General features: G+C 47.1%; 1 protein-coding gene across 1 annotated transcript in view; it reads right to left on the bottom strand.

Annotated features, from left to right (window-relative positions):
• Positions 1-1,814: 1,814 nt before the first annotated feature.
• Gga2 (golgi associated, gamma adaptin ear containing, ARF binding protein 2) overlaps positions 1,815-25,542 on the bottom strand; it is a 35,735-nt gene continuing 12,007 nt past the window's right edge. The window contains exons 4-17 of the mRNA XM_021640641.2: positions 24,388-24,486; positions 22,779-22,902; positions 19,433-19,536; positions 16,202-16,282; positions 15,616-15,753; positions 12,529-12,610; positions 11,803-11,928; positions 11,040-11,129; positions 10,718-10,746; positions 10,269-10,402; positions 7,827-7,984; positions 4,516-4,685; positions 3,390-3,500; positions 1,815-2,849 (exon numbers count right to left, since the gene is read on the bottom strand). Coding sequence (XP_021496316.1) covers positions 2,739-2,849; positions 3,390-3,500; positions 4,516-4,685; positions 7,827-7,984; positions 10,269-10,402; positions 10,718-10,746; positions 11,040-11,129; positions 11,803-11,928; positions 12,529-12,610; positions 15,616-15,753; positions 16,202-16,282; positions 19,433-19,536; positions 22,779-22,902; positions 24,388-24,486 — 1,557 coding nt within the window. The 3' untranslated portion in view covers positions 1,815-2,738. The remainder of the gene's footprint in view (positions 2,850-3,389; positions 3,501-4,515; positions 4,686-7,826; positions 7,985-10,268; positions 10,403-10,717; positions 10,747-11,039; positions 11,130-11,802; positions 11,929-12,528; positions 12,611-15,615; positions 15,754-16,201; positions 16,283-19,432; positions 19,537-22,778; positions 22,903-24,387; positions 24,487-25,542) is intronic.

Here is a 25,542-nt window from a genome sequence, read left to right as displayed (position 1 = left end):
ACCTGGAGTTCCTAGACCCAAACACGGCCAGTTATGTGTATAGACAAATAACTGGGGGAACTGTTTGGTTTAAAGCTAGAGCCAGGGGATGGGGCTATGGCTTGGCTAGTTTTAGGTCAACCTGACAAGCTAGTCATGTGAGAGTTGGTGACTTCAGTTAAGAAAATGCCTCCATAAGACTGGTCCATTTGCAGGTCTGTAAGGCATTTTCTTAAAGATTGATGGGGGAGAGGTCCAGCCCACTATGGGTGGTACCATCCCCAGGTACGGCTGAGCAAGCCATGAGGAAGGAGACAGTAGGCAGCACCCCTCCGTGGCTACTGCATCAGCTCCTGCCTCCAGGTTTTTGCCCTGTTCGAGTTCCTGACCTGACTTCCTTCAGTGATGAACAGTGATGTGGAAGTGTAAGCTTTTTAGTCAAGGTGTTTTATCAGAGCAGTAGTAACCCCAACAAAGCCATAAATTTGATGGTCAGCGCTACAAAGAAAAATAACCTGCATTTTCATTTAGCAATAGTTTGAAAGCAGGTTTCTCCCAAAGGAGAGGGAGATTGCTTGCTAATTTTCTACCATACCATCCTATCTCTCCTTCCATGGTAACCAGACCCCTATTTCCTGTGGTGCTGCACTGCATACAAAATCCATACTTTACCACTGTGCTTTGCAGCTAGGCGTAGCCAAGTAACCACAGGAGGCAAGATGTGAAGGCAGTTTCCAGGAAGCCTTAGAATCCTGGCACTCCCCCTTCCTTCCTGTGACTGACAATGCAGCAGCCAACTGTCACACTGAAGCAGCATTTGGGAGCATGACAGTGAGGAGCATGGCCCTGGGGGACTGAAAGGCCAGGAAAGATGCCTCGGATGCCTCCTTCTAGCCTGTTTCTGTGTCTCTTCTACATGCACGTGTGGACTTTATGTTTCGGCTACTGTGTTTCTTTGACCATGGTATTTGAGTTCCAGGTCAGGTTGGACTACAGCTTGAGATTCTATCTCAAAACACAACAAACCAGGGTTTGGCATCTAGCTCAGCCGACTGGCAGAGTGCTTGCCTAGCATGCAGAGGCTCTGGGTTTCATCTATAATTTGAACACCCAGGTGTTAGAGGCAGTAGGATCATAAGTTCAAGGGTTCAAAGTCACCCTTCTCAGCTTACACATTAAGTTTGAAGTCAGCTTGGGCTACATGAGACCTGTATTTAACAAAAAAAATAAAATAAAAAATCAGTCCTGGTGGTACACCACTTCAATCCCAGCACTCAGGAGGCAGAGTGGAACACTATGAGCCTGAGTGCTCAGGCCGGTCTACATGGTGAATTCCAGGCCAGCCAGGGGCACACAGGGAGACCCAGTCACAAAACAAACAAAACAGAAAAACAACAGCCACGAAGCCATCCTAACATCTACTGAAATAAAATGTTCTTTGCTATTAATATGCACCCGAAGAAAACAAACATGCTGTGATCCACAGAGAGCCCTCCAGTTTCTGAGGCAGAATCCCATAAGACTGGCTACCAGGACTTCACAGCCCTCACCGCCCACTTCAGCAGGGCTCAGACCCCTCTCCCACAGGCCCAGCCCAGCAGAACTTGCTGAAGCATGCATGCCAAAGCACCCGGCACACAGCAGGTGTTTTATAGGTCAACTATGAGCTTGAGTGTCCCCTTCCAGGTACACTTGGAACAAACATCCCCCCTTCTTCTCCAGATCCCTAAGCTCAGAACACAGTTCTTCACCATGTCCCCAGCCGTCCACAGAAGACGGCCCCCTCCAGCCTGTCACCTCTAAGTGCATCCCCTATGGACTCAACACCAGGCAAATTTGTACACAGTATTTATTCAACAATGTTCTGTACTTCGATCCACATGGCTCTCTACCTGCATCGCAGTTCCTCGCCTTGGACTGTGAGGGCCATGGGGCTGGCCCGCTAGCTGTGACTTACCACAATGAACACAGGGTCACAATGAAAGAGCTCTGAGATGTTTCTGAACAGAAAGAATGAGGATGACATTGTGGGTCCTGAGTAAGGGCCCAGACAGGCTGCCCAACCCACAGAACCCGAGACCTGGACAAGGCCTCAGAGGTTCCATCTAAGGGAGAATCTAAGGCACTGTAGTGAAGGACATGATTGGCCCACCAGGTGTGGTCTCCTGGCCTCACGGCAGCCCCTTGCCTGGAACCAGTGCAACAAGCGTTCCATTTAGAAGGTCTAACTCAACATCTGCAAGCAGCATTCGCTAGTGAAAATGAAGACAAGGCCATTCTTGGAAGAGTGTGCCCCAGCAGACACACTCCTTCACAAGACCAACCAGGTCCCTTTCTAAGGTCCCTGAGAATAGCAGCCTGGGAGCAACTAAGACTTTCAAAGGCTGACAAGGCACAGAGTGGATGGATGAGTAACAATACATGGAAAAAACTTTGGCTTATAAAACTCCAACCCGAGGCAGGGACAACAGTGTCAACCAACATGCAGAAGCAGACATGAGTGCAGCAGAGATGGTCTCAGAGGTTGTCGGCACCCCTCACACTGCCCAAATCCCAAGCCCAGCTCTCCCTCCTCCCCCAGCACCCCGGTAACACACACGCACACACGCGCACACACATGATCTACAGACAGAGATTGGCAATCATGGCCTGACATCAGGAGAGAACACTTGGCACTCTGCACTACATTACAGTGAGTCCCGACCAGACAGTGAAAGGAACTCCGGCCTAGGCTTGACTGAAGAGTCTTGGTTGAAAAGTTAGGCAGTGCTCAAGACGGCCAGGTCTGGGAAATCTTTCACTTCTCCTACTTCACTGAACGGCTGCCCACCCTGGTTGAAAGTCAGCTTATACCGCAACCGGATGGGTTCCTGGGACAGAACAAAGGTTAAGATGTTAATTCAGTGGGTAGGAACGGAGAGTCAAGCCACAGGAAGGGCCTCCACCCAAGGAACAGCTTACAGCTTGTTTATTTTTGAGACAGGGTCTCACCAGGTAGATCAGGCCTGCCTCTGCCTCTAGAGTCGGCTCAGTTTGTTTGCATAATTCCCCCATGTGAAGATGACATGGATGCCCTGGCTTAGTCTCTTCAGAGCCACAAATGGAAAGGAAGCCAGGCATGTATCCTGGAAGCCCTGCCCACTTCTGCAGTCTCAAAGGGCAATTTAGAGACCCATAGAGGGACAGGATGCCTCCTCCAGAGGAATTGAGGTATGAGTTCATATGTCTCTTCTCTGCTTCCCAGCTGTGACAGCCCATTACAGGTCTTCTAACAAGCCCCAAAGCAAAGCAGTCCCCAGCAAGGGCTGGCTCACCCCCAGACTTAACCTGGAACCACCCAGACTTGACAGCAAAGCCTCAGCATGCTATTCAGGGCCTACTTCTCCGCTACCGAAGACCCCGGCACGTACTTTGTGTGGGTTGTCAAGCAGCAGCATCTGAGATATCACGGCGGGAGGCATCAAAGGACTGAATGCAGGGAGCTTGGAACTGGATGCTGGCTGCAGCTTCACTCGCATTGACTATGGACAGAAAATTCAGCTTGTTAATCCAGAAAGCCACAGCTTCAGTAAGAATACTCAGGCCAACAGCAACTTGAGCTCCATCAAGAAGAACACCTCGGGACACCCCTATGGTCCCACACAGACATTTCTTATGAGTGGTATAGGGACCCATAGGAGCCTTTCCTTCTGCCCATAGGAATGTAATTTGAAGGTAGGTAAACAGTTGATATCTGAGAGGCAGCATAAAACATTTGAGAAAATCTTCGGGTGAGTTCTCAATCTGCCTTTTACTAGCTCTATGCCCTTGGGCACAACATTTAGCTCAAGCCTTGGCTTGACAGAGTGTAAAGCAGTGCCAGGCTTACCACAGGGGTGAGAGAACACACATATCTTTCTGTCTTTGTTTGCTTGCTTTTAAGCCTAAGTAATAAAAAGAGGGCCATGCAACCCTGGATACCAGTGGCCATGTTCATGCTTTTTAGGGCCCAAACATCCCAAAGAGAAAAGTAGAACCAACTATCTTTATCTAGGTGAGATAGTGGTGGCCCGTGCCTCTACTCCCAGCACATAAGAGGTGGAAGCAGGAAGAACTCGAGTTTGAGGCCAAGCTTGGCTAAAACCAAGTTCCAGGCCAGCCTGACCTATAAAGTGGGACCCTGTATCAAAAATCAAAACACAGTGGGGCATGGTGGTACACACCTTTAATCGCAGCAGTTGGGAATTGGAGGCCAGCATGGATTACATAATGAGTTCCAGGCCAGTCAGGGCTACATATGAGACCCTGTCTCAAAAACCACACAAACATACAAAAATTCCATGAAAAAGATTTTTAAGGAATTAACTTACTTTCCTGGGTAGTAAGTAAGTTAAAAAAAAGCCAATTAGGTAAGCCACTAAAATCCCCACTTTGTTTATGTAACCAGTCTGGGTGAAGAGTCTGTGTCTTACAGCTAACCGCTAATGTCTCAGCGAGTGTGCAGAAATGAGTCACTGCTGTATAAAGGTCAGAGCTGGCCAGCAGCAGATGGCTCACCTTTGGGACAGCCACCTGAAACATGATGTCCCAGACAGGCTGGGTGGCAGTGCTCATCATGGTCAACAGCAGCACCTGCACATCGGGGTGGCCAGGGGCCCCAGTCTGGGAGAAGTGCAGCAGAATTCTGAAGCCGTTCCGGTCATACACGATGATGGGCGGCAGGCTGCCTGGGAGACAGGGGGCCAACGAGGGTCAGTGCTCACACCTGACACCACAGCTGCTGCCTCCCCTCGCTCCCCCTCATGGTCTGCCCCAAGAACCCCAGGTCCTCAGGCTCCTCTAATCCAAAACCATCTCTTACCACCACCCACCCATCCTCATCACTCCACCCGGCTTTAAAAAGGAACCTTTCTCATTAAAGGTGACCATGACTAAAGTTACTTAGGAACACTATAGAAAGAAAGCACGGAATGTAACAACAACAAATATAAAGCCAGTCATGGGGGCACACACCTTTAATCCCAGCACTCAGAAGGCAGAGCCAGGCAGATCTCTGTGAGTTCTAAGCCAGCCTGGTCTACATAGTGAGTTCCTCGACAGCCAGGGCTATATAATGAGACCCTGTCTCAAACACACGTGCACGCACGCACACATGCAGGCACGCAGGCGCATAGCACCACCACCACCACTACAACAACATTTAGCTACCTGGAAACAAGCAATACAGGCACTGTTTTGTTCTGATCTCTTTCATATGACCACATACACACAGCCACATTGTGCGAGTTTGAGTGAGAGTGGACCCGTATGTTTGAATGCTTAGTGCCCAGTTGGTGGATTAGGAGGTGTGTGTTTTGAGGCTTCCAAACCCCATGCCAGGCCCAGTCTGTGCTCTCTCTGCCTACAACTTGCAGATCAGACGTGAGCTCTCAGCTACTGGTCCAGCCCCTTGCCTGTCTGCCTGGCATGATGGTCATGGGCTCACCCTTTGAAGCGATAAGCAAGTCCCTGGCTAAATGCTTTATTCTATAAGCTGCCTTGGCCATGGTGTCTCCCTACAGGAGTAGAACGGTAATCCGGACAGACACACATCATCCCTGTATTTTATAATGTGATGAAGAGGTCAAGTGTGTATTAGGGGCCAGTTAAAATGGCTCATCCGGTAAAGAATAGTGATCTCTGATTTCCCCCAAGAAATGATTCTAACCATAATTTGAGAAGGAAACACATGAGCCCAGCCTGACACAAAGGCATAAGCCTCCGATTTCAGTACTTGAGAGGTAAGGCAAGAGGATCAGAAATTAAGGCCATGCTCAGCTACATAGTGAGCTCAAAGCTGACCCTGATACCAAAACAATTAATGCTCTAAGCTTGTACTGTGGTGATAAACATAAAAGTCATAGGACATAAAACAGTCTAAGAATATGGGGTCGTTTTACTAGAGCCATTATTTATTGAACTGGAGAGATGGCTCAGCTCAGACTTGCTATGCAATCCTGAGGCTCAAATTTTAAATTCCAGTACCCAGAAAAGATAAGTATCCTGTGCCGGCCTGTTAAACCTTGCTCTTATAAGGGCAGAGGCAGGAGGATTGCTGCAGTTTACTAAGAAAACTTGAGTCCCAAATTCAGGGAGAGACCCTTCCTCAGAGTGACAGAGGAACTCTCAACACCCTCTTCTGGTGACACACACACACACAGCACACATGTATATATACAAATCTTTTTTAAAAAGGATTATAGGGGCTAGAGACAGCTTAGTAGTTAGGAGCACTGGCTGCTCTTCCAAGAACCTGTTTGATCCCAGAATCCACATGGTGGTTCCCAAGGAATGTGACACCCTCTTTTGACCTCTGTAGGTACCAGGCATACACATGGTATACATACATACATGCAAGTAAAACAACCATACATACACAATAAATAAAAAGCTCCGTGTAAGTGCATGTTTCGCTCTCTTTCTCACACACATACACACGTGCACAGGCCTGTTCCATTAATACCATTAATCTCAACATTAGGGATTCTCTAGGGAGGTAGAGACAGGTAAATTCCATGAGTTCAAGGACAGCCTATTCTACGTAATAAATTCCAGGCCAGCCACAAATCTATAGACAGACCCTGTCTCAAAACAAAACAGAAAAAGGTGGTGGGGCTAGAAATGAACATCAGTGGGTGCCTGCCAATCATGCAGGAGGTGCTGGGTTGGAGCCCTACCCAAGCAAACACATGCCAAGTAAACTGTGGCATATGCCTATAATCCACAGAAGCAGGAAGATCTCAAGTTCAAGATCATTTTTGGCTAGGCAGTTAGTTCCAGGGCAGCATAGAATACGTAAGACTGTCTCAAAAAGGAAAGGATGGGAGAAACCTGGGAAGAAGGGAGGAGGGGTTACAGCTCAATAATAGAGTGCTAACTAGAATGGGTAAGGTCTTGGGTTTGATAGCCAGTCCCACAACATAAAAGACCTCAGCAGGTCTTTCTGCCTCTGGCCAGCTAGTAATGCTGGTTCTGCTCTAATTTTTGTATTCTACACTGAGTATGCTATTTTTGCTTTTATCCCTATTTTTAATCTTTGTATTGTAATTTTAGATTTATGAACAGTTAAGAGGCAAACCAAATGATTCTCATAAATCCATTACCTATCCTCCTCAAATGTTACCACCTTATAGAATTATGGCATAATTATCACAACCAAGAAATTAACAGTGAATATACAACATATAATATTATTGCAATCAAAACTTAATAAAACAAATGTGCAAAGAGTGCCTGACATCACCAAGTACATCTAACAAGTCTGCCTGGCCCCCAGGGGCCCTGCCTTCCCACCTCCCCACACCTTGCCTCTATTCAGGGCTCTGGGCTGTGGAAGAGCAGAGCCCTGGTCCTCAGGGCCGTTTTCAGACCACAGCGTGTCACCTTAGCTGACAGAGCCTCTGGTTTCCTTTCCTCTATAGCTGAGGCAAGACCCACTAGTCTGATTTGAGGACCAACAGAGAAGCAGCGTCATTAGCCAGATTCTTCCTTTCCTTCCATTGCCACCTTTTCTCAGTCACTTCTAGTCATATTAAACCTTCCCTCCTTGAATTCCAGATGAACAAACATTATGTCCCTAAGTAGATTTCAAACTCCTCATTAAACCCTGCCTGCCAGTATCCTTCCCAGGTGACAATCGTAAGACAGAGATGACTAAGAAAAATATCAGCTTAAAAGACTGAACAGCTCTCCTCGCCTCTCTCCCAGCCTCACACCCAACTTCCTCAGTTTAAGGCCCATCCCTTTCAGTGAGGAGTGTTTGCTGCTGCAGCACCCGCTGCTGTTGTTATTGGCTGGGGTCTACCAAAGAAGGCGCACAAACTACTTACTGGGCTTCACAGACTCCAAAGGGACAAACACGTGAGCAAGAGGTGTATTCTGGGAGGCTGGGGAAGAGGCCAGTGGCCCAGCCTCCCAGGACCAACCCGGAGAGGCCTTGGTACCTGGCGGCACTTCCTTCGGGATGCTTTTTTGTGGAACGTAATTCCTACAAAGCAGTAAAAATGAGCAATGACTAACAAAAACTAGAAGACTTCAGGAATCTGTCATCTTTTTTTTTTTTTTTTCCTGAATAACAAGAAAACATACATGCATGCAAACAAGCCCACCCCCAAGAGGAAAATGATGAAATACAGCCATGCAAACCATAAATTTAACTGTTAGAATAAGGCACTTTTATACATAAACTCATATAAAAATGTCTCCAAGATATAATAGGACATGAAAAAAGTTGTGAGGAGCATGTGAAGGCTCGGGGGATAAGGCAGCTGGCGCCAAGCTGACAACCCGCATTTGGCCCTACACTATGCACTGAATCGACTCCCAAACTGTCCTTTAACCTCTACGTGTACACTGTGGGTGCCTGTGGACACACATACGTACTCACATATGTGTACTTAAACACTAAATAAATGTAATAAAAGAAAATTCAAGGGGCTGGAAAGATAGCTCAGTGGTTCAAAGAAGACATGTGTTTCCCAGCACCCACATCAGGCAGCTCACAGCCACCTATAATTCCAGCAGGGGTTTTGATGACATCTAGAGCCAGAATGCAAATACACACAGTCTTTTTGGGTTTTTTTGTTTTGTTTTAAAGAAAAAAAGTGAGACTGGGAATGGTGGTATACACCTCTAAATTATAGAACTCAGAAAGCAGAGGTAGGTGTATCTTTGTAAATTCAAGAACAGCCAGGGCTACATAATGAGATGGAGGTTGAGGGGGTAATCTAGGGGGTTTGGGGAACATTGCTGGAGAGATGAATCAGTTATTAAGAGCATTTACTGAGGGCCTAAGTTTGGTCCCCAGCACCCATATCAGGCAGAACCCGGCCACTTGCAACTTTAGCTTCAGGGGGTCCAACACCCTTCTGGCCTGCAAGGGCACTTGAATGCATGTGGCAGACATATACATAGAAACACACACATACAAAAATAAATCTCAAAAAAGAAAAAGAAAAAAAAGTATGTTCGAATACAGTTGCATAAAAATAAGCTACAAGAATGCATTATCACAGCAGAAGCAAAGGTATGCAGGATGGCATGTGCCTGTCTCCCAGCACTCAACACGCCAGGGAAGGATGATTTCCAGGCTAGTCTGCACTGTAGTGAGACTCTTATCATTAAAAAGGGAGAGACCGAGAGACAGAGAGAGAAAGAGAGAGAGACTAAAGAAAGAATAGGAGTCAGGAGCCAAAAGAAACCCTCTTTGAAAAGAAGAAAAAAAAAATGAACTAACTTTCTACCTTGCTTTTTGGGAATGGTATTTAGGACCTACTGTTATTTCTCTAGTTCTGTGTAATTTCAAACAGCAGTCAGGAAAGAGAAGCATTAAAATTATCACTGTCAGCCCGTACATGGGGTATGGCTGTAATCACAGCACTTGGGAGGTACAGGTCAGAAGTTCAAGATCATCCTTGGCTGTAGCTTTTAAGTTCTTTACATGTTCTCTTTTTATGGCTACTTTGTGGGTTCTTCTCCTAACTCTCCTAGCAATATCTTCCTTAGCTCAGCTCAGCTTCTCCTGGTCAATTGTCGCCAACTGTCTTCTCTGCTGGCTCAATTCACTTTCAGATGCCTCACCCTCACTCTGCTCAATTTCCTTTCTTCTCCTCTCTAGCCCTACTCCATATTCCTTCTTCATGTATCAACCATCTTCTCTGACCCTACTTTTCTGCCTCCTGGAACCTACTCCTGCTCTCTTCCTAGTCTCTCTCTCTCAGAGCTTTTGTTGGCTTTTATATTCTCTCCTGTTCCCAGAAGTCCAAGAGCCAATTGACACTGAAGGGCATAGGGTCATTTAAAGGGCCAGGCACACAAAATATTTCATGCTACACTTGGCTCCTAATGGGTTGAAGCCAGCCTAGACAGAAGACTGTCTCACAAAAGTAGGCCAGCAAGATGGCTCAGTGCAGGTAAGGATACTTGCTGCAAAACCTGGGGAGCTGGGTTCAATCTCTGGTACCCACACAAAGGCAAGAGAGACCCACCTCACAAAATTATCCTCTCATGCTCACTATAGCATGCGCATCCCTAAACACCCACATCCTCCCCGCTCCACACACACACACACACATTCAAAAAATATGTAATAAATCGTCTGTCATCAGTTTCTTCCCGTTAGACTTTAACCTCCTTGTGATGTGACTTAGGACAGGGTAAGATGAGACAGCAGATTGGAAGCAGCATCCTGCGCTTGCAATACAAAGATCAGGCCCTGCAGCAGAAGCAGGGTGAGGGAGCTGCAGGCGGAAGCCACTGGCCGGAACACTCACAGAGGTCCTGGAGATGGCTGTGGTGAGAGAAAATCCAGCAAGTTCCTGTCTGCAGAAAGGCTTTGGACTCCACCCCCCAGGAGTGTGACGGCAGCCGGCTGCTTCTTGTCGGTACAACAACTTGGAATGACAACCTGACAAACCAAGAATGGCTAAAGTCATGTCTTTTTGTGGCAGGGAGAGAAAAAAAGGGCAGAACAGGAGAGCCCTACACAGGCCTTTAGGAAGCAGGAAACCAGAGCCAGGAAAGGACTAGGGTGGGAGAGGGAAAGATGCCCCACTGGGGAAACAGTACAGATGAAGAGCCATCTCTGGAGCCAACTTCACAAGATGACCGAAGAACCCCAAAGGATGGTGTAGTCCTGACCATGTGCTCTGAAGGCAGCACTGCTACAAGGGCGGGACTGAGTCACCCCTCCCATAGCTCCCCATCAAGAAAGCTTTCCTACCTTGTTCCTAGGGGGAATATCGTTGATCCCTGTGAGAAAGAAGTAAAGTGAGATCCGTCAAACACACACACACACACACACACACACACACACCGACAGGTGATGGAGAGCTGGAGAACATGCCCACCTATTCCAGGAAATCTAGAAAGCCTAGGTAAGGGAGCTGCCCGAAGCCAATCCACCCACCCAAAGAGACTTCCATACCACCTGGCATGCCAGAATTCCCCACCCCCGACACAGCAGGCCTGTGCTGTTTGAAGAAACAAACCCACTCAGCCCTCTCCTCGGTGCCATTCTGTGCTTACGTGGCATCCTCTCTTACCTAAGGCTGCCAGGTCCTGATGAAGCAAAGATGGCCCCTCCAGGTCAATGAGGGGGCAGTTCTTCCCACAGGCTACTGGCTTCGGAAAGACTAGTAAACAGACGGAGTTAAAAGACTCAAACATGAAAACAAGGCCTCCCTTTGATTCCTACTGGTGTTCTCCCGGAAGACATCACGCCTCTCACTAAACACCTTCTCCCTCAGCTGGGGACTGGGAAACAGCCTAACCCTAGACATCTGCATGTTAAGAGGCCAAAGGACTCACAGCCCTCTGCCCAGTCATTGAGGTCCTCCTTTTCCCCTGGCCCCTCATCACCCAGGACAGAAGCAGGCTTAGGCTACCTCTTCAGCTTGGACATCTTTGTAGGTTTCTGATCAAAACCATCTACATTATTCAGAGATGCTCAGGCCCAGCTACAAGCAATCCTGACTTAGAAGGTATAGGTCAGAGACCAAAGAATGTACAATTAAAAAAACAAACAAACAAACAAAAAACTAGAACAAAAAATATGAGATGTAATCTTGGGACTGACCATTTCCATGGTCTCAGGCTCCTAGGAGCGCTCAAGATGGATTAAAACCTAACACAAAGACAGCCTTTTGCTTGCATGTGCTGCCACGGTGGAAATCCACACCGGCATGGGTGTGTGATGGTTTCTGTGCCACACTTCTATTGCTTGCTGGAAAGGGGACAGAGGCAAGCTCTCCCATTCCTGTGACTTGCACACTGCCCCCAAACAGAAGGCTCTTCCTTAGCACTCACCTCTGGGGGCAGCGATATCTCCCACTGCACCGGTCACTGCATTCCCAAAGTTGACCCGGCCCTCCACCACCTGCTTGTACAGCAGAACCCCCTGGGTGAGAAGGTCGTTTGCTTGAAGAATCTCCGCTGAGGAAAGAGCAGATTCAGCACTCCTCAGTACAGCAGCCAGCCTTCTGTCTCTGTCTTTTCTTAGTCACTCCGCATGGCTTTCCCAGGCTTGGCACACCTGGGACCCCTGATCCTGGTCATGTGTCCAGGCTCCATCTCTAGTTTTAGCTCTATATCTCACTGTCCACACAGTTAACTGGCAGCAGTTAACACTCCAATACAGGTTGATGTGGATGTCATTATTGAAAAAGATTACTAGCAACTGATTCAGTTATTGAAAGTTTCCCATATCTGGAGACTGGGTAGATGAGTCAGCTTTGTAGCCTATACATTGTACCGGTCTGCAAATATAGAGCTAATATTTCCAGGGAAAATTTAGCATCCTAACGGAAGCATACTTAATAACAAGTCACCACACTTGGCTATAATATTCTTAGTCCCTCAGTTATACCTGAGTTTGTTAAAGCTTCTGCATAATCTATCAATTGCAGCAATATCACTAACAAAAGAAAACCATCACCGTTGGCAAGCCTTTCGCAGGAAGACCACACAACAGCATGGCAGGAAGAACCACATCTATTTTGCACTTAAGGTGCAGCAGAGAAACAGAGCTGTTACCCAGCGCGTCGTCGTCATCAGTGGTGTCACTTGCTAGACGGAACAGGGTCGGCCGCAGCTTCTCACATCTTTCATACACAACCTGGGGAAACAGAGCCTGGCTCGCATCCTCACATCCAGGCCCCACCCAAGTCCTCACATGTCTCCCTCAGCCACCTCAGACTGAAGACATCTTCCTTAGGCTGCGTCAGATCCATGACTACAGTTTTGAGGTAACATGACAGCATCAGAAAACATTAGAGGGTGGGGACGCAGCTCAGCAGAGTTCTTGCCTCTCATGCCTGAGGATCCAGGTTCAGTTGTTCAATTGTCACAGAGAGAGAGAACTCTGCCACTACTCTACATATCAAATGTCTCTTCTTGTAACTTTGTTTCCCTGCAGAAGGAGCTCAGTCAGTATAGGTACTTATTGTCAATCTTTTCAATCTGAGTTCCATCCCTGGAACCTTTTTGGTGGAAAAAGAGAATCAACTCACACCAGATAGTCCCTGGACCTCTACAAGAGCATCATAGCGTGTCTCCCCAACCCTAATAAGTGTTAAAAAAAAAAAAAAGAAAGAAAAAGAAAAGAAAAAGAAAGAAGGAAAAAATAGGGCTCCATGTATATAACTTTTTTAAAATAAAAGAAAATTTTTAAAAATTATCTGAAGAGAGCCCAAACTGTTCCCAGGCACACACGGGCAGCTCCTTAGGCCCCCTTCCTGGTTCAGCGGCAACAGCTGTAACAGTGGGAGAATTTCCCTGCTTTGTCACCAACACCCTGCAGAGAAATTAATTAATTTCCTGATTGTTCTGATGACTTAATCCCTCCCCAACCCCTGTGCCCCCAAAGCCATTTTCTCCACACTATGAAGAGGGGAGAGCGCTCTGGACAGCTCCCCAGCTTCGCACCTCTCCCTCAGCTAACTCTCTTGACAGGTTGCTCTGCCTGCTACCTGCTTCTCTGTCCTGGCCCTTTCCTGGGCTCAACTGCCAACTGGTGGTATCTACCACAGGACAAAGGACACTGGACTTTGTTGAAATTAAAAGGCCTGCTTCAAAAGAACAAGCAAGCAACTCAAACAACTACAAAAACCCACAAAATTTTATCCCTCACAAATGGGGAGACAGTCCAGGAAATAAGGGTCTCACAAGACCTGAGTTTGGTCCCCAGAACCCAAGTGAAAAAGCCAGGTATGGTAGCACTTGTCTATACTCTCAGTTTTGAGGAGGTGGAAACAGGAGGCCCCCAGAGCACACTAGCCAGCCAACCTGGAGTAACTGCCAAGCTCCAGGCCAGTAAGAGACCCTGTCTCAAAAAAAAAAAAAAAAAAGAAAAAAAACAACAAGGTAATGGTAGCTAAGGAATGATACCTAAGGTTGCCCTCTGACACCCACAAACATGCACATATGTGTACCTGCAAACACAAGAACACACATGCAAGCACACAAATTTTGTGCCTCAAAAGAAGCTATCAAGCCAGGGGAAAAATAGCCTAGAACTGAAGGGAATAGTCTGAGAAGGAACTTGGGTCTGAAACACATACAAAGAATGCTCTAAGGCTGCAGTTCTCAACCTGCGGATCCTGACACTTTTGGGGGTCAAATGACCCTTTCACGGGAGTTGCCTAAGACCATCCTGCGTATTAGACATTTACATTGTGATCCACAACAGTGGCAAAATTACAATTATGAAGAACCAACGAAAACAATTTTATGGCTGGGGGTCACCACAACAGGAGGAGTTGTATGTATTAGAGGGTCACAGCATTAGGTAGGTTGAGGACCACTGCTGTAAGGCCAGGTGCGGTGGCTAGTGCCTTTAATCCCAGCAGTTAGGAGGCAGAGGTATTTGAGTACGAGGCCAGCCTGATCTACGTATTAAGTTCCAGGCCAGCCAGGCTATCTTAAAAACAAACAAAAACAAAACAAATAAAAACTTCTTTGTAACTTAAGACAACTCAGGGAATGGGCAGAAGACCTGAGCGGACATTCTCTACAGAAGCAACACAAGTGGTCAATAAGCACGTGAAGGAATGTGAAACACAAGTCACCAAAGACACAGTCACAAGGAGATATATGCAGCAGCCAGGATAGTTGTCCCAAGAGACGGGTGACAGCAAATGTTAGCGGCAGGTTCAGATCTAGAATCCTTGCAGGTTTCTGATGAGACTGTAAAATGGTACAGCTACTTGAAAACCCATGTCAGGCAGCTCACCCACACATATCACAGGCACACACAGTAATCTTAAAAAACAAATAAATAATAAAGATTGCTTAATGTAAGCACAGGGTTTTTCTGTAGTGCAGATGAAAGTGCTCTGAAGTTAGATAGTGGTAATTACGATATGTTAATTATCTCAAGGGTGTTATCAAAAGGAAACACTGATCGGAGAGGAAGTAACATTCGAAGGAACTGGAATTATCTACCGCTACAGGGATTGTAAAACAGTACAAACACTTAGGGAATACGTTAGCAGCTTCATCAAAAGTTAACTGTTAGGGCTGGAGAGATGGTCCAGCGGTTAAGAGCACTGACTGCTCTTCCAGAGGAGCCCTGTTCAATTCCCAGCACCCACATGGCAGCTCACTCCTGTTCCAGGGGATCTGACACCCTCACTGAGACATGCATGCAGTCAAAACACCAACGTATATAAAACAAAAATAAAGAAGTTCACTGTTAATTTGCTTAGTAACCCCACTCCTAGACATCAAGTAAAAATGTAGGTGTATGTTCACGAAAATTCTGTACACTATTTACATACCAGATTAATTTGTAATCATCAAGGTCTGAAACCAAACATTCACCGACTGATGACATGCATGCATATTGTAGCGCATCCATGCAAAAGACTGCCCATCATTTTGTATGCTAAACTAAAAAATTAACTAAAACAAAACAAAGAGGGTAGACGGTGTCGTTCGAATTACAGAATAAAGGTAAATAATGTATCAGTGGCTGGGGGGGTGGAGGAGAGAAAGGAAGAAAGGGATGACGGAGGAACAGGAAATTTGGCTCTCCTGATCATGATGGCAACCACAGGGACACGGAGAGATGCAACACGTCACTCGTAATAACAGGTGAAACTTAGATCGCAGAGAGGTTACCTGCAGGGCCTGCTGGTCAGGCAGGGCCTGGCCTGGCCTGCGATACATGCTCAGCATCTCCCGAAGCACCTTCACGTGGCTCCGGACTTCCTCCACTGCGCTGACTCGCTTGGAAACCTTCTCCGACTTTTCTTGTTCCTTTGAGGGAAACAGAGAGGGCAGGGGAGAACTCGCCTGAGTAGGTCCTAAACACCAGACAAGGAAAGGCAGTGCATGCTGGGAGTTCAGGAAGTCATGAACACTTAAGAGGGGTGGGGGGAGTGCTTGCCCAGAATTGCTGCAGATGACAACACAGTCTGGGGGCCTGGTGACTGCTCAATTATACTTTCAGGCTCAGTCCTTCTGCAACAACAGGCTCCTAAAACTAACTCCATGAACACCAAATGCTTTGGCCATGGACAAGAGAAGCTGGGAAGCTGGACAAGGAGTGGTGAATCTAGTCACCATCCTACTGGTCCCATTCAGGACGAGAACATCTCTTCTCCAAGCTTGCTGTTCCTCACACCCTTACACACATCCATACACACTCTCCATCAGCCGTGTCAAGTGCCAGGTCTACAGCGCCAACTGCCAAAGAAGTGCCTACCTCCTTGACTAAGTTCTTGATCAGCCGGTTTGCAGCCTGAAGATCCTCAGGGTGGTTGCTCTTGAGAAGTCTCGTCAGAAGCTGAGGATTGATTGAACAAGGGCGGGTGAAGCTATAATTCCCCCCAGCAGAGAGGGAGCACAGCAATACAAGAATTAGCAGGACCAATGGCCCACGCGCTGTATGCATTACCCTAGCAAACCATACAGTGACAACCGAACGTGGGTGCTGGGAATATCGAGAAAGAATGCTGGGTTTCTCATGATGGAAGATGGGAGGATGATAGCCCCTAGAGGATATCTGGGGATAAGTGACACACATACATATTGTGGTGCATCTGTGCAACTACCCATTACTTTGTATGATAAAACTAAAAAATTAATTAAAACAAAATTAAGGGGGGTTGGGGATTTAGCTCAGTGGTAGAACGCTTGCCTAGCAAGCGCAAGGCCCTGGGTTCAGTCCTCAGCTCTGGAAAAAAATAAAAAATTAAGGGTAAGTCAGTGTTTTTCTACTTATAGGATGAAAGGGAAATAGTAAATCGCTGGCCTGTGGGAACAGGGGCGATGGAGGAAGAGAAAGAAGGCATTTTCAAACGTCACTGGAGAGAGCATTACTTGCATACAGCTGGTAGACGCCGGGGATGTTGAGAAATCCCTTGGAGTACAGAACAGCTTCACAGGGGAGAATGACCTAACTCAAAAGGCCAAGAGTAGGGAGAGTACCTTAGTTACAGAGCACTTATCTGGCATTCACAGTCCTAGGTTCCATGCCCAGCAACATAAGAAAAACTATCGGTCGATAGATGTTAGGAATACTGACAATGATCTGGGCCACATACTCAAAGACAGGATGGGCTTTCACCGAAGTCTTCTTCCCCACCTAATTCCACACCGAGCAAGATGCCTGGCACACAGAGCTCCTCAGCGTGAGCTGGAGAGTGTGGTGGTGTCTTAGGAACACCACTGCTGTGATGAAATACCTTGGGATGGGGGAAAAAAAAAACAAAACCACCCTGGGGAGGAGAGCGTTTATCAGTGTATGCTTCCACAGCACTGTTCACCATCAAAGGAAGTCAGTCAGGACAGGAACCCAAGCAAGGTAGGGACCTGGAGGCAGCTGGCGCAGAGGCCGTGGAGGGGTGCTGCTTACTGGCTTGCTCCTCATGGCCTGCTCAGCCTCCTGAACCACCAGCCCAGGCTGGTGGTCACTCACAGCAAGGGCAGGCCCTCCCTCATCAACAATGAATTAAGAGAATGCCCTCCAGGCTCGCCTGCAGCCCGATCTTAGGGAGACGTTTTCTTAATTGAGGTTCCCACCTCTCTGATGATTTTAGTTTGTGCCAAGCTGACAGAAAACTATGGCACAAGTGGTTAATCTTTGCCAGCTTTACAGTATTAGAGGGCACCTAGGAGACACACCTTGGGTGAGTCTTGGAGGACACTGACGGAGAAGTTTAACTGAGGAAGTGAGGAGACCCACCCCAGTGTAGATAGTGGCAGCCAAGGGCTACAGTCCCAGCTGAACAAAAAGGGAAGAAGGAGAGTTCCAGATGTGAGCTGGCATTCATCTATCTCTTTCTCTGCTTCCTGAGTGCATGCACAATGTGACCAGCTGCCTCCCACTCCTGCGGCCACACCTTTACCTCTAGAATGGACTGTACCCTCTCACTGTGAGCCAGATAAGGCCCTCTTCCCTTGGGTATCCTGTCATGGCAACAAGGAACAGAACTAAACATATGTGGCCAAAGGAGGATGGTTTCCATCTTTCTTGGTGGTCATGCTGCCATCTCTCCCTAGTTCCCCCCACACTCTCCAACACAAGACACCAGCAGGGGAGGAGCCACAGAGAAAGGCATTCCACCCCACTCATTCCGCCAACACTGACCAGAACACCACTCAGCATCTGAGCCAAACAAAGGAGGCTGGGCAAAACAGCACACTTGTAATCAGAGTATGAAGCAGAGGATCAGGAGTTCAAGGTCAGCCTCAGCTATATATCAGAATGTGAGGATTACCTCAGCTGCTGTAATACCCTGTCTCGGGGGGAAAAAAAAGGGAGGGGGATGGGACTAATGGCACACATCAGCAATCGGGAGGTGAAGGTAGTAGGAAGATCAAGAGTTCAAAGAGAGTATAGACTACAAAGATCCTCATCCCCCTGCCCCCAAAAAGAGGTGCAGGTAAGGGAGCTAGAGAGATGTCCGAGGGGTTAAAAGCACATAACATAAAATAAAAATTAATCTTAAAAAAACTCAGGCACACATAGTAGTGAGGTTTAGTGGCACACGTTTGTAATCCCAGCACTCAGGAGGCAGAGGCAAGCATATCTCTGTGAGTTCAAGGCCAGCCTGGTCTACATAGTAAGTTCTAGAACTGCCAGAGTTATAGAGTGAGACCTTGTCTCAAAGAAAACAACCCATGAAACAAAAACCACAAAAGGTATGGCTGAGACAGAACAGGTGAACAGGGCTCACATGCATGGGGCCCTCATTACTAACCAGAAGGCAGGGGATGACCAAGAGCAGTGGAGAACTGTCCTAGCAGTTAGGAGCACGAACTGATCCTGCAGAGGATCTGGGTTGCATCCTGAGCACCCACAGAGTAGCTCAAAACCACTTGTAATTCCAGTCCCAAGGCACTGGAAGCCCTCTTCTGACCTTTGTGGACACCAGGCGTCTATGTGGTATGCACACGTGCATGAAGGCAAAACGTTCATACACATAAAACAGTAAAATTTTAACAAAAATAATAATGACGATGATGTCACCATTCATGCAAGGGACCATCCATGGGTCCTGAAGCCTCTCCAGTTCTTGGCTTAGCATGGAACAACCTGCCTCCCATCTAATTAATGTGTGAGGGCTACCAATCTTGGAAATTTCCAGGTAAAGAACAACGGGTTGTCTCAGGCTTATAGGAACTTAAAAGGATCCATATGGCAACATGCACCCCTTTCCTATCTGATACTCCCTCCGCAAGTATACTGAACCAGACCCCTTGGCCCCAGACTCCCCACCCCAACAGGAATCTTTATACAGATAAAGGATGGCACATACTATGGCATTTGTTATGTGCCCCACCCACAGGAACAGCCAGGCTTTCTGCTATCTCCTGTCTAAAAGCATGGAAGCCATTCCTCTAGTTCCACACACCCTCCCCAGTCCTGGTTCGGAGACCAGAGGACAGTCAGACACCATGTAGGCCCCCAGGCCAGGGAGAAGATCTTTACCTTTGACTTTTCTTCATCAGCATCAAAGATAGAGCTCTTTGGCCAGGGAGAAGGTGGGGGTAAGATTTTATCCATCGGCAATTTAGGATCTTGCTTTATGATTCCTAAAATATGCAATTCATGAGTTAAGATGTTGGCACTGAAGAAATCCAGGCTAAAATCCACAAACCCCTGAGTCCTAATAACGTGATACCCCACCAAGCAGCAAGACGGGCAGAACTGGGGGTCCCCGAGGATGGGCCCTGCCCGTCATAGTTAGCTTTGGATCTACCACCCATTTCCCTGGTGATACTCTAATTTTTTAAAAACATTTATCACTGGAGGGGCATATGCACTCCGTGGCACACATATAGAGATCAGAGAACAACTTGTAGGAGCCAGTTCTCTCTTTCTACCACGTGGTTTCCAGGGACTGAACTCAGGCCATCAATCTTGGTGACAAATGCCCTTACCCACTGACCCATATCACCAGCCCTGACGCTTTAATCTTGACGAAAACCAACCAAACCAAACTGCTACCGCTGCCCTCCTTAGCATGTGAAATGCTGTGCGAACACGAGGGAGATGGAGATAGAAAGGCTTTGCTGACGTCTCTTCAAGAAAGGTTATCTCCTCTGGGTAAACAAAACTATTTTACATATCTGATTTCCTTTAATTTTTTCAATCTGTCACATTAATTTTGGTCAAAAGAATAGGATTTGAGTCATTTATGGCCCTGGTGGAGATATGACATTTGAAACGGTCCGAAAGATTGTTAAGATCAGAAAGACAAGCTATTGTTCTCTCCTTTAAAAGCTAATCCAAATGGAGGGCTGAGGAAGTGGTTCAGTGCTTAGGAGCACTGGCTGTTCCTCCAGGACAGTGGTTCAATTCCCAGCAACCACTGTAACTCCAGTTCCAGGGGATCCATGGCAGCAGGCATGTATGTGGTGTACATATATGTGCATGCAGGCAAAATACTCATACACCTAAAATAAATAAATCTCCATCACCTGGATAGAAAACTGCTTCTCAAAAAAGGTGTAACTTCAAGAAACACGCTACACCTGAGGATTTCAAACAACGGGGAGAACACAGTTCTCTTAATGAGCTGTGTACCCCAGAAGAACCATACCCTCCATGAAGATCCTCACTGCAAGCTTGCCTGCTTCCCCGTGAGTTCTACCCTGGGTTGTCAGTTTTAGTTTCTGCATGTGTATGTTGGCATGTTTGTATGCTTGGGTGTGGAAGCATAAACTGAAGGTCAGTTCACCCATTACAGCTAGCCTAGCTAGTCTGCTTGCCCAGCAAATCCTGTCACTTTGTCCTGAGTGCTGGGTTTACAGGTAGTCTGCCTGTCCGACTTCAGTGTGAGCTCTGCAGATCTGAACTCTGGTCCTCAGATATTTGTAGCAAGTATTTTAAACTCTGAGCTATCTTCACAGCCCTGAATCCTAACTTTAAAAGCCTTTGTGAATTCCCTCTCAAAAGCCAAAGGAAGACATTAGGTATCATGGTCAATCACTTTCCACTTTATTCACTGTTTGTTTGTTTTTTTTTAATGATTTATTTATTTTCATTTTAAGCGCATTGGCATTCTGCCTGCATGTAAGTTCTTATGAGGCTGTTGGATCTCCTGGAAATGGAATTACAGATAGTTGTGAGCCACCATGTGGGTGCTGGGAATTGAACCAGGGTCCTCTGGAAGAGCAGCCAGTGCTCTATAACCACTGGGCCGTATCTCCAACCTTTTTGAAAATGTGTAGTGCAGGCTGGCCTTGAACTTGTGATCCTCCTGTCTAACTCCTTCAGCAAATCCTTCGGTGTGTGCCACCACCACCTACCCATATTCTCCTAAAATAGGGTCTGTAACCAAACTTGAGCTATTCTGGAGGCCAGCAAGTCTCCTAGCTCCGTCCTCCACAGGACTGCATACATACGGAGCCCAGCATTTCACTGGACATTGTGGGTTCAAACTCATATCCTCCTGCTTATACACAAGTACTTTTATTCACTAAGCCACGGTTCAGACAGCATCCTAAGGCCTCCTCAGCCCTCTCCAGTGCTGGGCAGCATGCCTGCTGCTCCCTTGACTTAACACAGAATACATGGCTTTCCGCCTTATTTCTTTCTATGTCCCTCCTCCCTGCAGTTCCTGAGATTCATATCTTGGCCATAGCTCTGGTTTTGTTTTGTTTTCTCAAATGCCAATAAAACTGTCTTCAAGTTTCCTTTCGAGTTTATTTTATCTACAAGACTAAGAACTTGAAAAAGAAGAACATCAACAGCCTTAAACAAAAGCAGCTATGGCGCAGCTTACTGGTCGAGAGCTTGCCTGGCTTACGCAAGTACTGCCTAAAATACAATACTTGTACAGACAGAAACAAACAAACAAACAAACAGAAAACAGCATGTACACAGGGTCTGATTAAGGCTTTCTATCACCTCGGGTTCAAGATCTGCCACAATCAGGCTAGAACCTAACAGTCCTAAGGCCTGTACTCTATGGCATCATTCAGGTCCATGACTCCCCCGGCCCGAGATGACAGCAAGAGCTCTGATGCGGCTCCCAAAAGGCTGAGTGGCCTGCAGCAGGGGAAAACAGCGAGTGCTGAACTTAGTTCCTTCCTCTCCAGAGAGCCTGGCACGAAAGGAATCCAAGAACCAGACAGACCACACAAAGACAGACGGCAGAACTCCTGTGCTGACAATGACCCCACGACACTGGGCAACTTGCAATTTAACGACTCTTCTTGAAGCCACAAGTGGAGACCACAGGCCAATAACCAGCCAACAACCATTTAATCCAAAACCTAAGGCAAGATGTTGCGTAGGAGGAGCTAAGAGAGGCAAACCAGTAAACATAGCTCAGCTACCAGGCATTATCCCAGGCCTGGGAAGCTGGGGCAGTAGAATCACCAACTGAAGGCCAGCCTGAGCTATGTATGTATGGGTGTCTTTTTACATTTATTGTTTAAATGTATCTATTGGGTGGAGGGCGCACAGTGGAGGTCAGAGACCAACTTGGGAGGCTTGGTTCTCTCCTTGACCATGTGTGCTCCAGAGACGGCAAGCATCTTCCCCTGCTGAGCCATCTTGCCAGCTCCAGCCTGAGCAATAAGGGGAGTCTTAGGTAGCACAGTGCTGGCTTCCTATGCCTGAAGCCTGGATTCAATCCCCAGTTACTGCATTAAAAAAAAAAAAAAAAAGCAAAACAAAACTAAACAAACAGGCATGGTGGCAGGGTGCGACAGGTGGAGGCAGGAAGGATGAGGAGTAAGAGCTGTCAGCTACATAGCGAGCTGGAGACCAGCCTGGGCTACATGAGACACAATGAAGACAGGTGACATGAACGCTGCATTCAAACCTTGCTTCTTCAGCATCTGATAAGCATCTCGGATCTTGATGTCTTCTGGAAACCAGACTGTCCAGCTAAAGAGGATTTCAATGACTCTTCCTTTAACCTTCTCTGTGGCCCAGGCCCCTAGGTACTAAAGTGAACAGGAGAATTAGAGAGCTGGCAGGGACTCCGGCTAGCTGGCCAGCACACCCAACCCCCAAAAGAAGCTACCAAAGTTCAGAAGTGAGCTGTCCAAGGTGGACTGGGAATGAGACACACTCAGAGGACAAATTCCCTAGCACCAGACCCCAGAGCACCTTCCAGATTCAAGATGATCGAATCACCACAGCTAACACCCAAACTCATCATGGAGGCAAGCACAGTAGCTCCTTCCTATAGACCACCCTTCCTAGTGCTGTCTGCCACCCTTTAATCCGGTTCCTCATGTTGTGGTGACCTCCAACCAACCGTAAAATTATTTTCGTTGCTATTTCAAAACTGTAATTTTGCTACTATTATGAACCGTAATGCAAATATCTAATATGGAGATATTCTTAGGTGACTCCTATGAAAGGGTAGTTCAACGGCCAAAGGGACTGCAACCCACAGGTTGAGAACTGCTGCTGAAGTCCCAATAGCTAGGAGACCGAGGCAGGAGAATTGCCACAAGTCTGAAGGCAGCCTGAGCTACACAGTGAGATCCTGCCTTAAAAAAAAAAAAAAAAAAAAAAACATAAAAACAAATCTTAACACACACACACACAAAAAAAACCAAAATCTCAAAAACAAAGTGCTAAAAGGATAGATGAACCTTTTTCTCCACACCAAGCTCTGACTATGGATCACTCCCATTTATATCATACAGTGTTTTCCTGTGTTCTGGAGAGAGGGGGGATTTCTAATGAATTATGGGTCCTGGAGGAAAGGAGTCCTGAAAACCCCGAACTGGCTATCTACAGTGTTTAGTACCCTGAAGACACTCAAGCTCGTGATGGGCTCTTAAAACAGGTAGTGCAGGTAGGACTAAGCCCTTCATAGGAAGGATGTGGGCAATGTTTATGTCAGACAGAGGCTGGGCATGGTGGCATATGCCATTAATCAGAGTGCTATGCGTTTGAGGCCCGCCTGGTCAAGGACAGCCAGGACCATACAGAGAGAACCTATCTCAAAACAGAGCAGAAGAGAAGAAAACAGAACAACCAGATAGGGTCAGAACTCAGCTAAGCTGTAGGATGCTTACACACTAGGTGCCAGAAAAGACTCATATGCCAGTGCCATGTGAGTGACACAGCTTAAGAGAAATAAAGGTGCAAGAGACAAGGCAAGAGGCAGCATGAAACTTAACAGTCACATATGTCACTCCGTGATCTCTACCAGGAACCCTGGTCCTCACGGGTCTCTCACCTCCTGTAGGCCACACGGCCTACAAATCGATGACGACACTTTCAAGGAAAAATAAAAATGCTCACACCTGACTGCCCTTCCGGACGCTAGCAAGGAGACAGCTTTTGGACGAAGGGCCTCCGCTCCCAATAGGTAGGCAGGTTCTGTCCAGGATTGGGCCTGCCTCTCATCTGCAGGGTGATGAGGTCTGAAGGTGGGGCACAGGAGTAACAGGCCAAGAGTAGGTACTTACCTTTGGGGACAACACTTTGATCAGCTCGTTCAGGAAGCGGAACTTGGCCACCTCATTGTGGAACTTCTCCCCACAGTGATTCATGCATATCTCCAGCACCTGCAGACAAGGTCCCCGTGAGCCAGAGCCAGCACTACAGGCTTGCCTTAAAGCATTACAGGCCTCAGCTGCTGGCATGCAGAACCATAGCTAGCTTTCTCTCAAGTCCTTTCTCAAGACCCCTGGCCTTTAGGAGAAAGGAAACATTAAAAAAAACAAAAAGCACCTTGCTGGGCTGAGGCTGTAGCTCAGCTGGTGGTCTTTGCTAGCATGCTTGAAGCCCTACGTTCCAGCCCCAGCAGCATATTCACTGGGTGTGAATACCTACAATCCCAGTACTTGGTAAGTAGGCAGCAGGATAAGATATTGAAATGCATCCTTACATTGCTGAGTTCAAAGCTAGCCTGGGCTACATGAGCTCTGTATCAAAAGACAAACAATGATGGGGCTTGAGAGCTGGCACAGCAGTTAACACTAGCTGCCCTTCCAGAGGACCGTTCTCAGCACCCACACAGTACTGTATAACCATCTGTAACTGGAGATCTGACACCCTCTTTTTTTTTCCTCTCTCTCTCTCTTTCTTCTTTTGGAGACAGGGACTCTCTGTTATGTAGCCCTAACTGTCCTGAAACTCGAGATATATAAACCAGGCTTATCTCAAAGTCAAAGACCTGCCTGTCGCACAAAAGCTGAGATGAAAGGCATAAGCCACCAAGCCCGTAATGAAAAAAAATCATGATTTTTCAACATAATCAAATGACTCTCTGTTTCTGAGACACAGCCTCATTTCAAAGCCCTGGCTGACCAACTCCCTATCTGGCTCAGACTTATAGCAATCCCTTTGCCTCTGCCTCTAGAATCCTGGAGTTACAGGCCTGAACCACCACAATTTTTCTCAAGCTGATCTCTAACTGGCCTGCCTTAACCCCTCAAGTGCTAGAATTACACAGCCAACCTCTAACTCTCATTTAAAGATAGTAATTGGCCTCATTTTCAAGTCTAGAAATAGGAAATACTTCATTTAAAAAAAAGAGAGGAGGGGGGCAGGGCTGGAGAGATGGCTCAGTGGTTAACAGGACCTGCTCCTCTTGCTCAAGACCCAGGTTCAGTTCTCAG

The sequence above is a fragment of the Meriones unguiculatus genome, chromosome 14 (assembly GCF_030254825.1).
Source record: "Meriones unguiculatus strain TT.TT164.6M chromosome 14, Bangor_MerUng_6.1, whole genome shotgun sequence".
Lineage (NCBI taxonomy): Eukaryota > Metazoa > Chordata > Mammalia > Rodentia > Muridae > Meriones > Meriones unguiculatus.
This window is presented reverse-complemented; position numbering and strand designations above follow the sequence as displayed.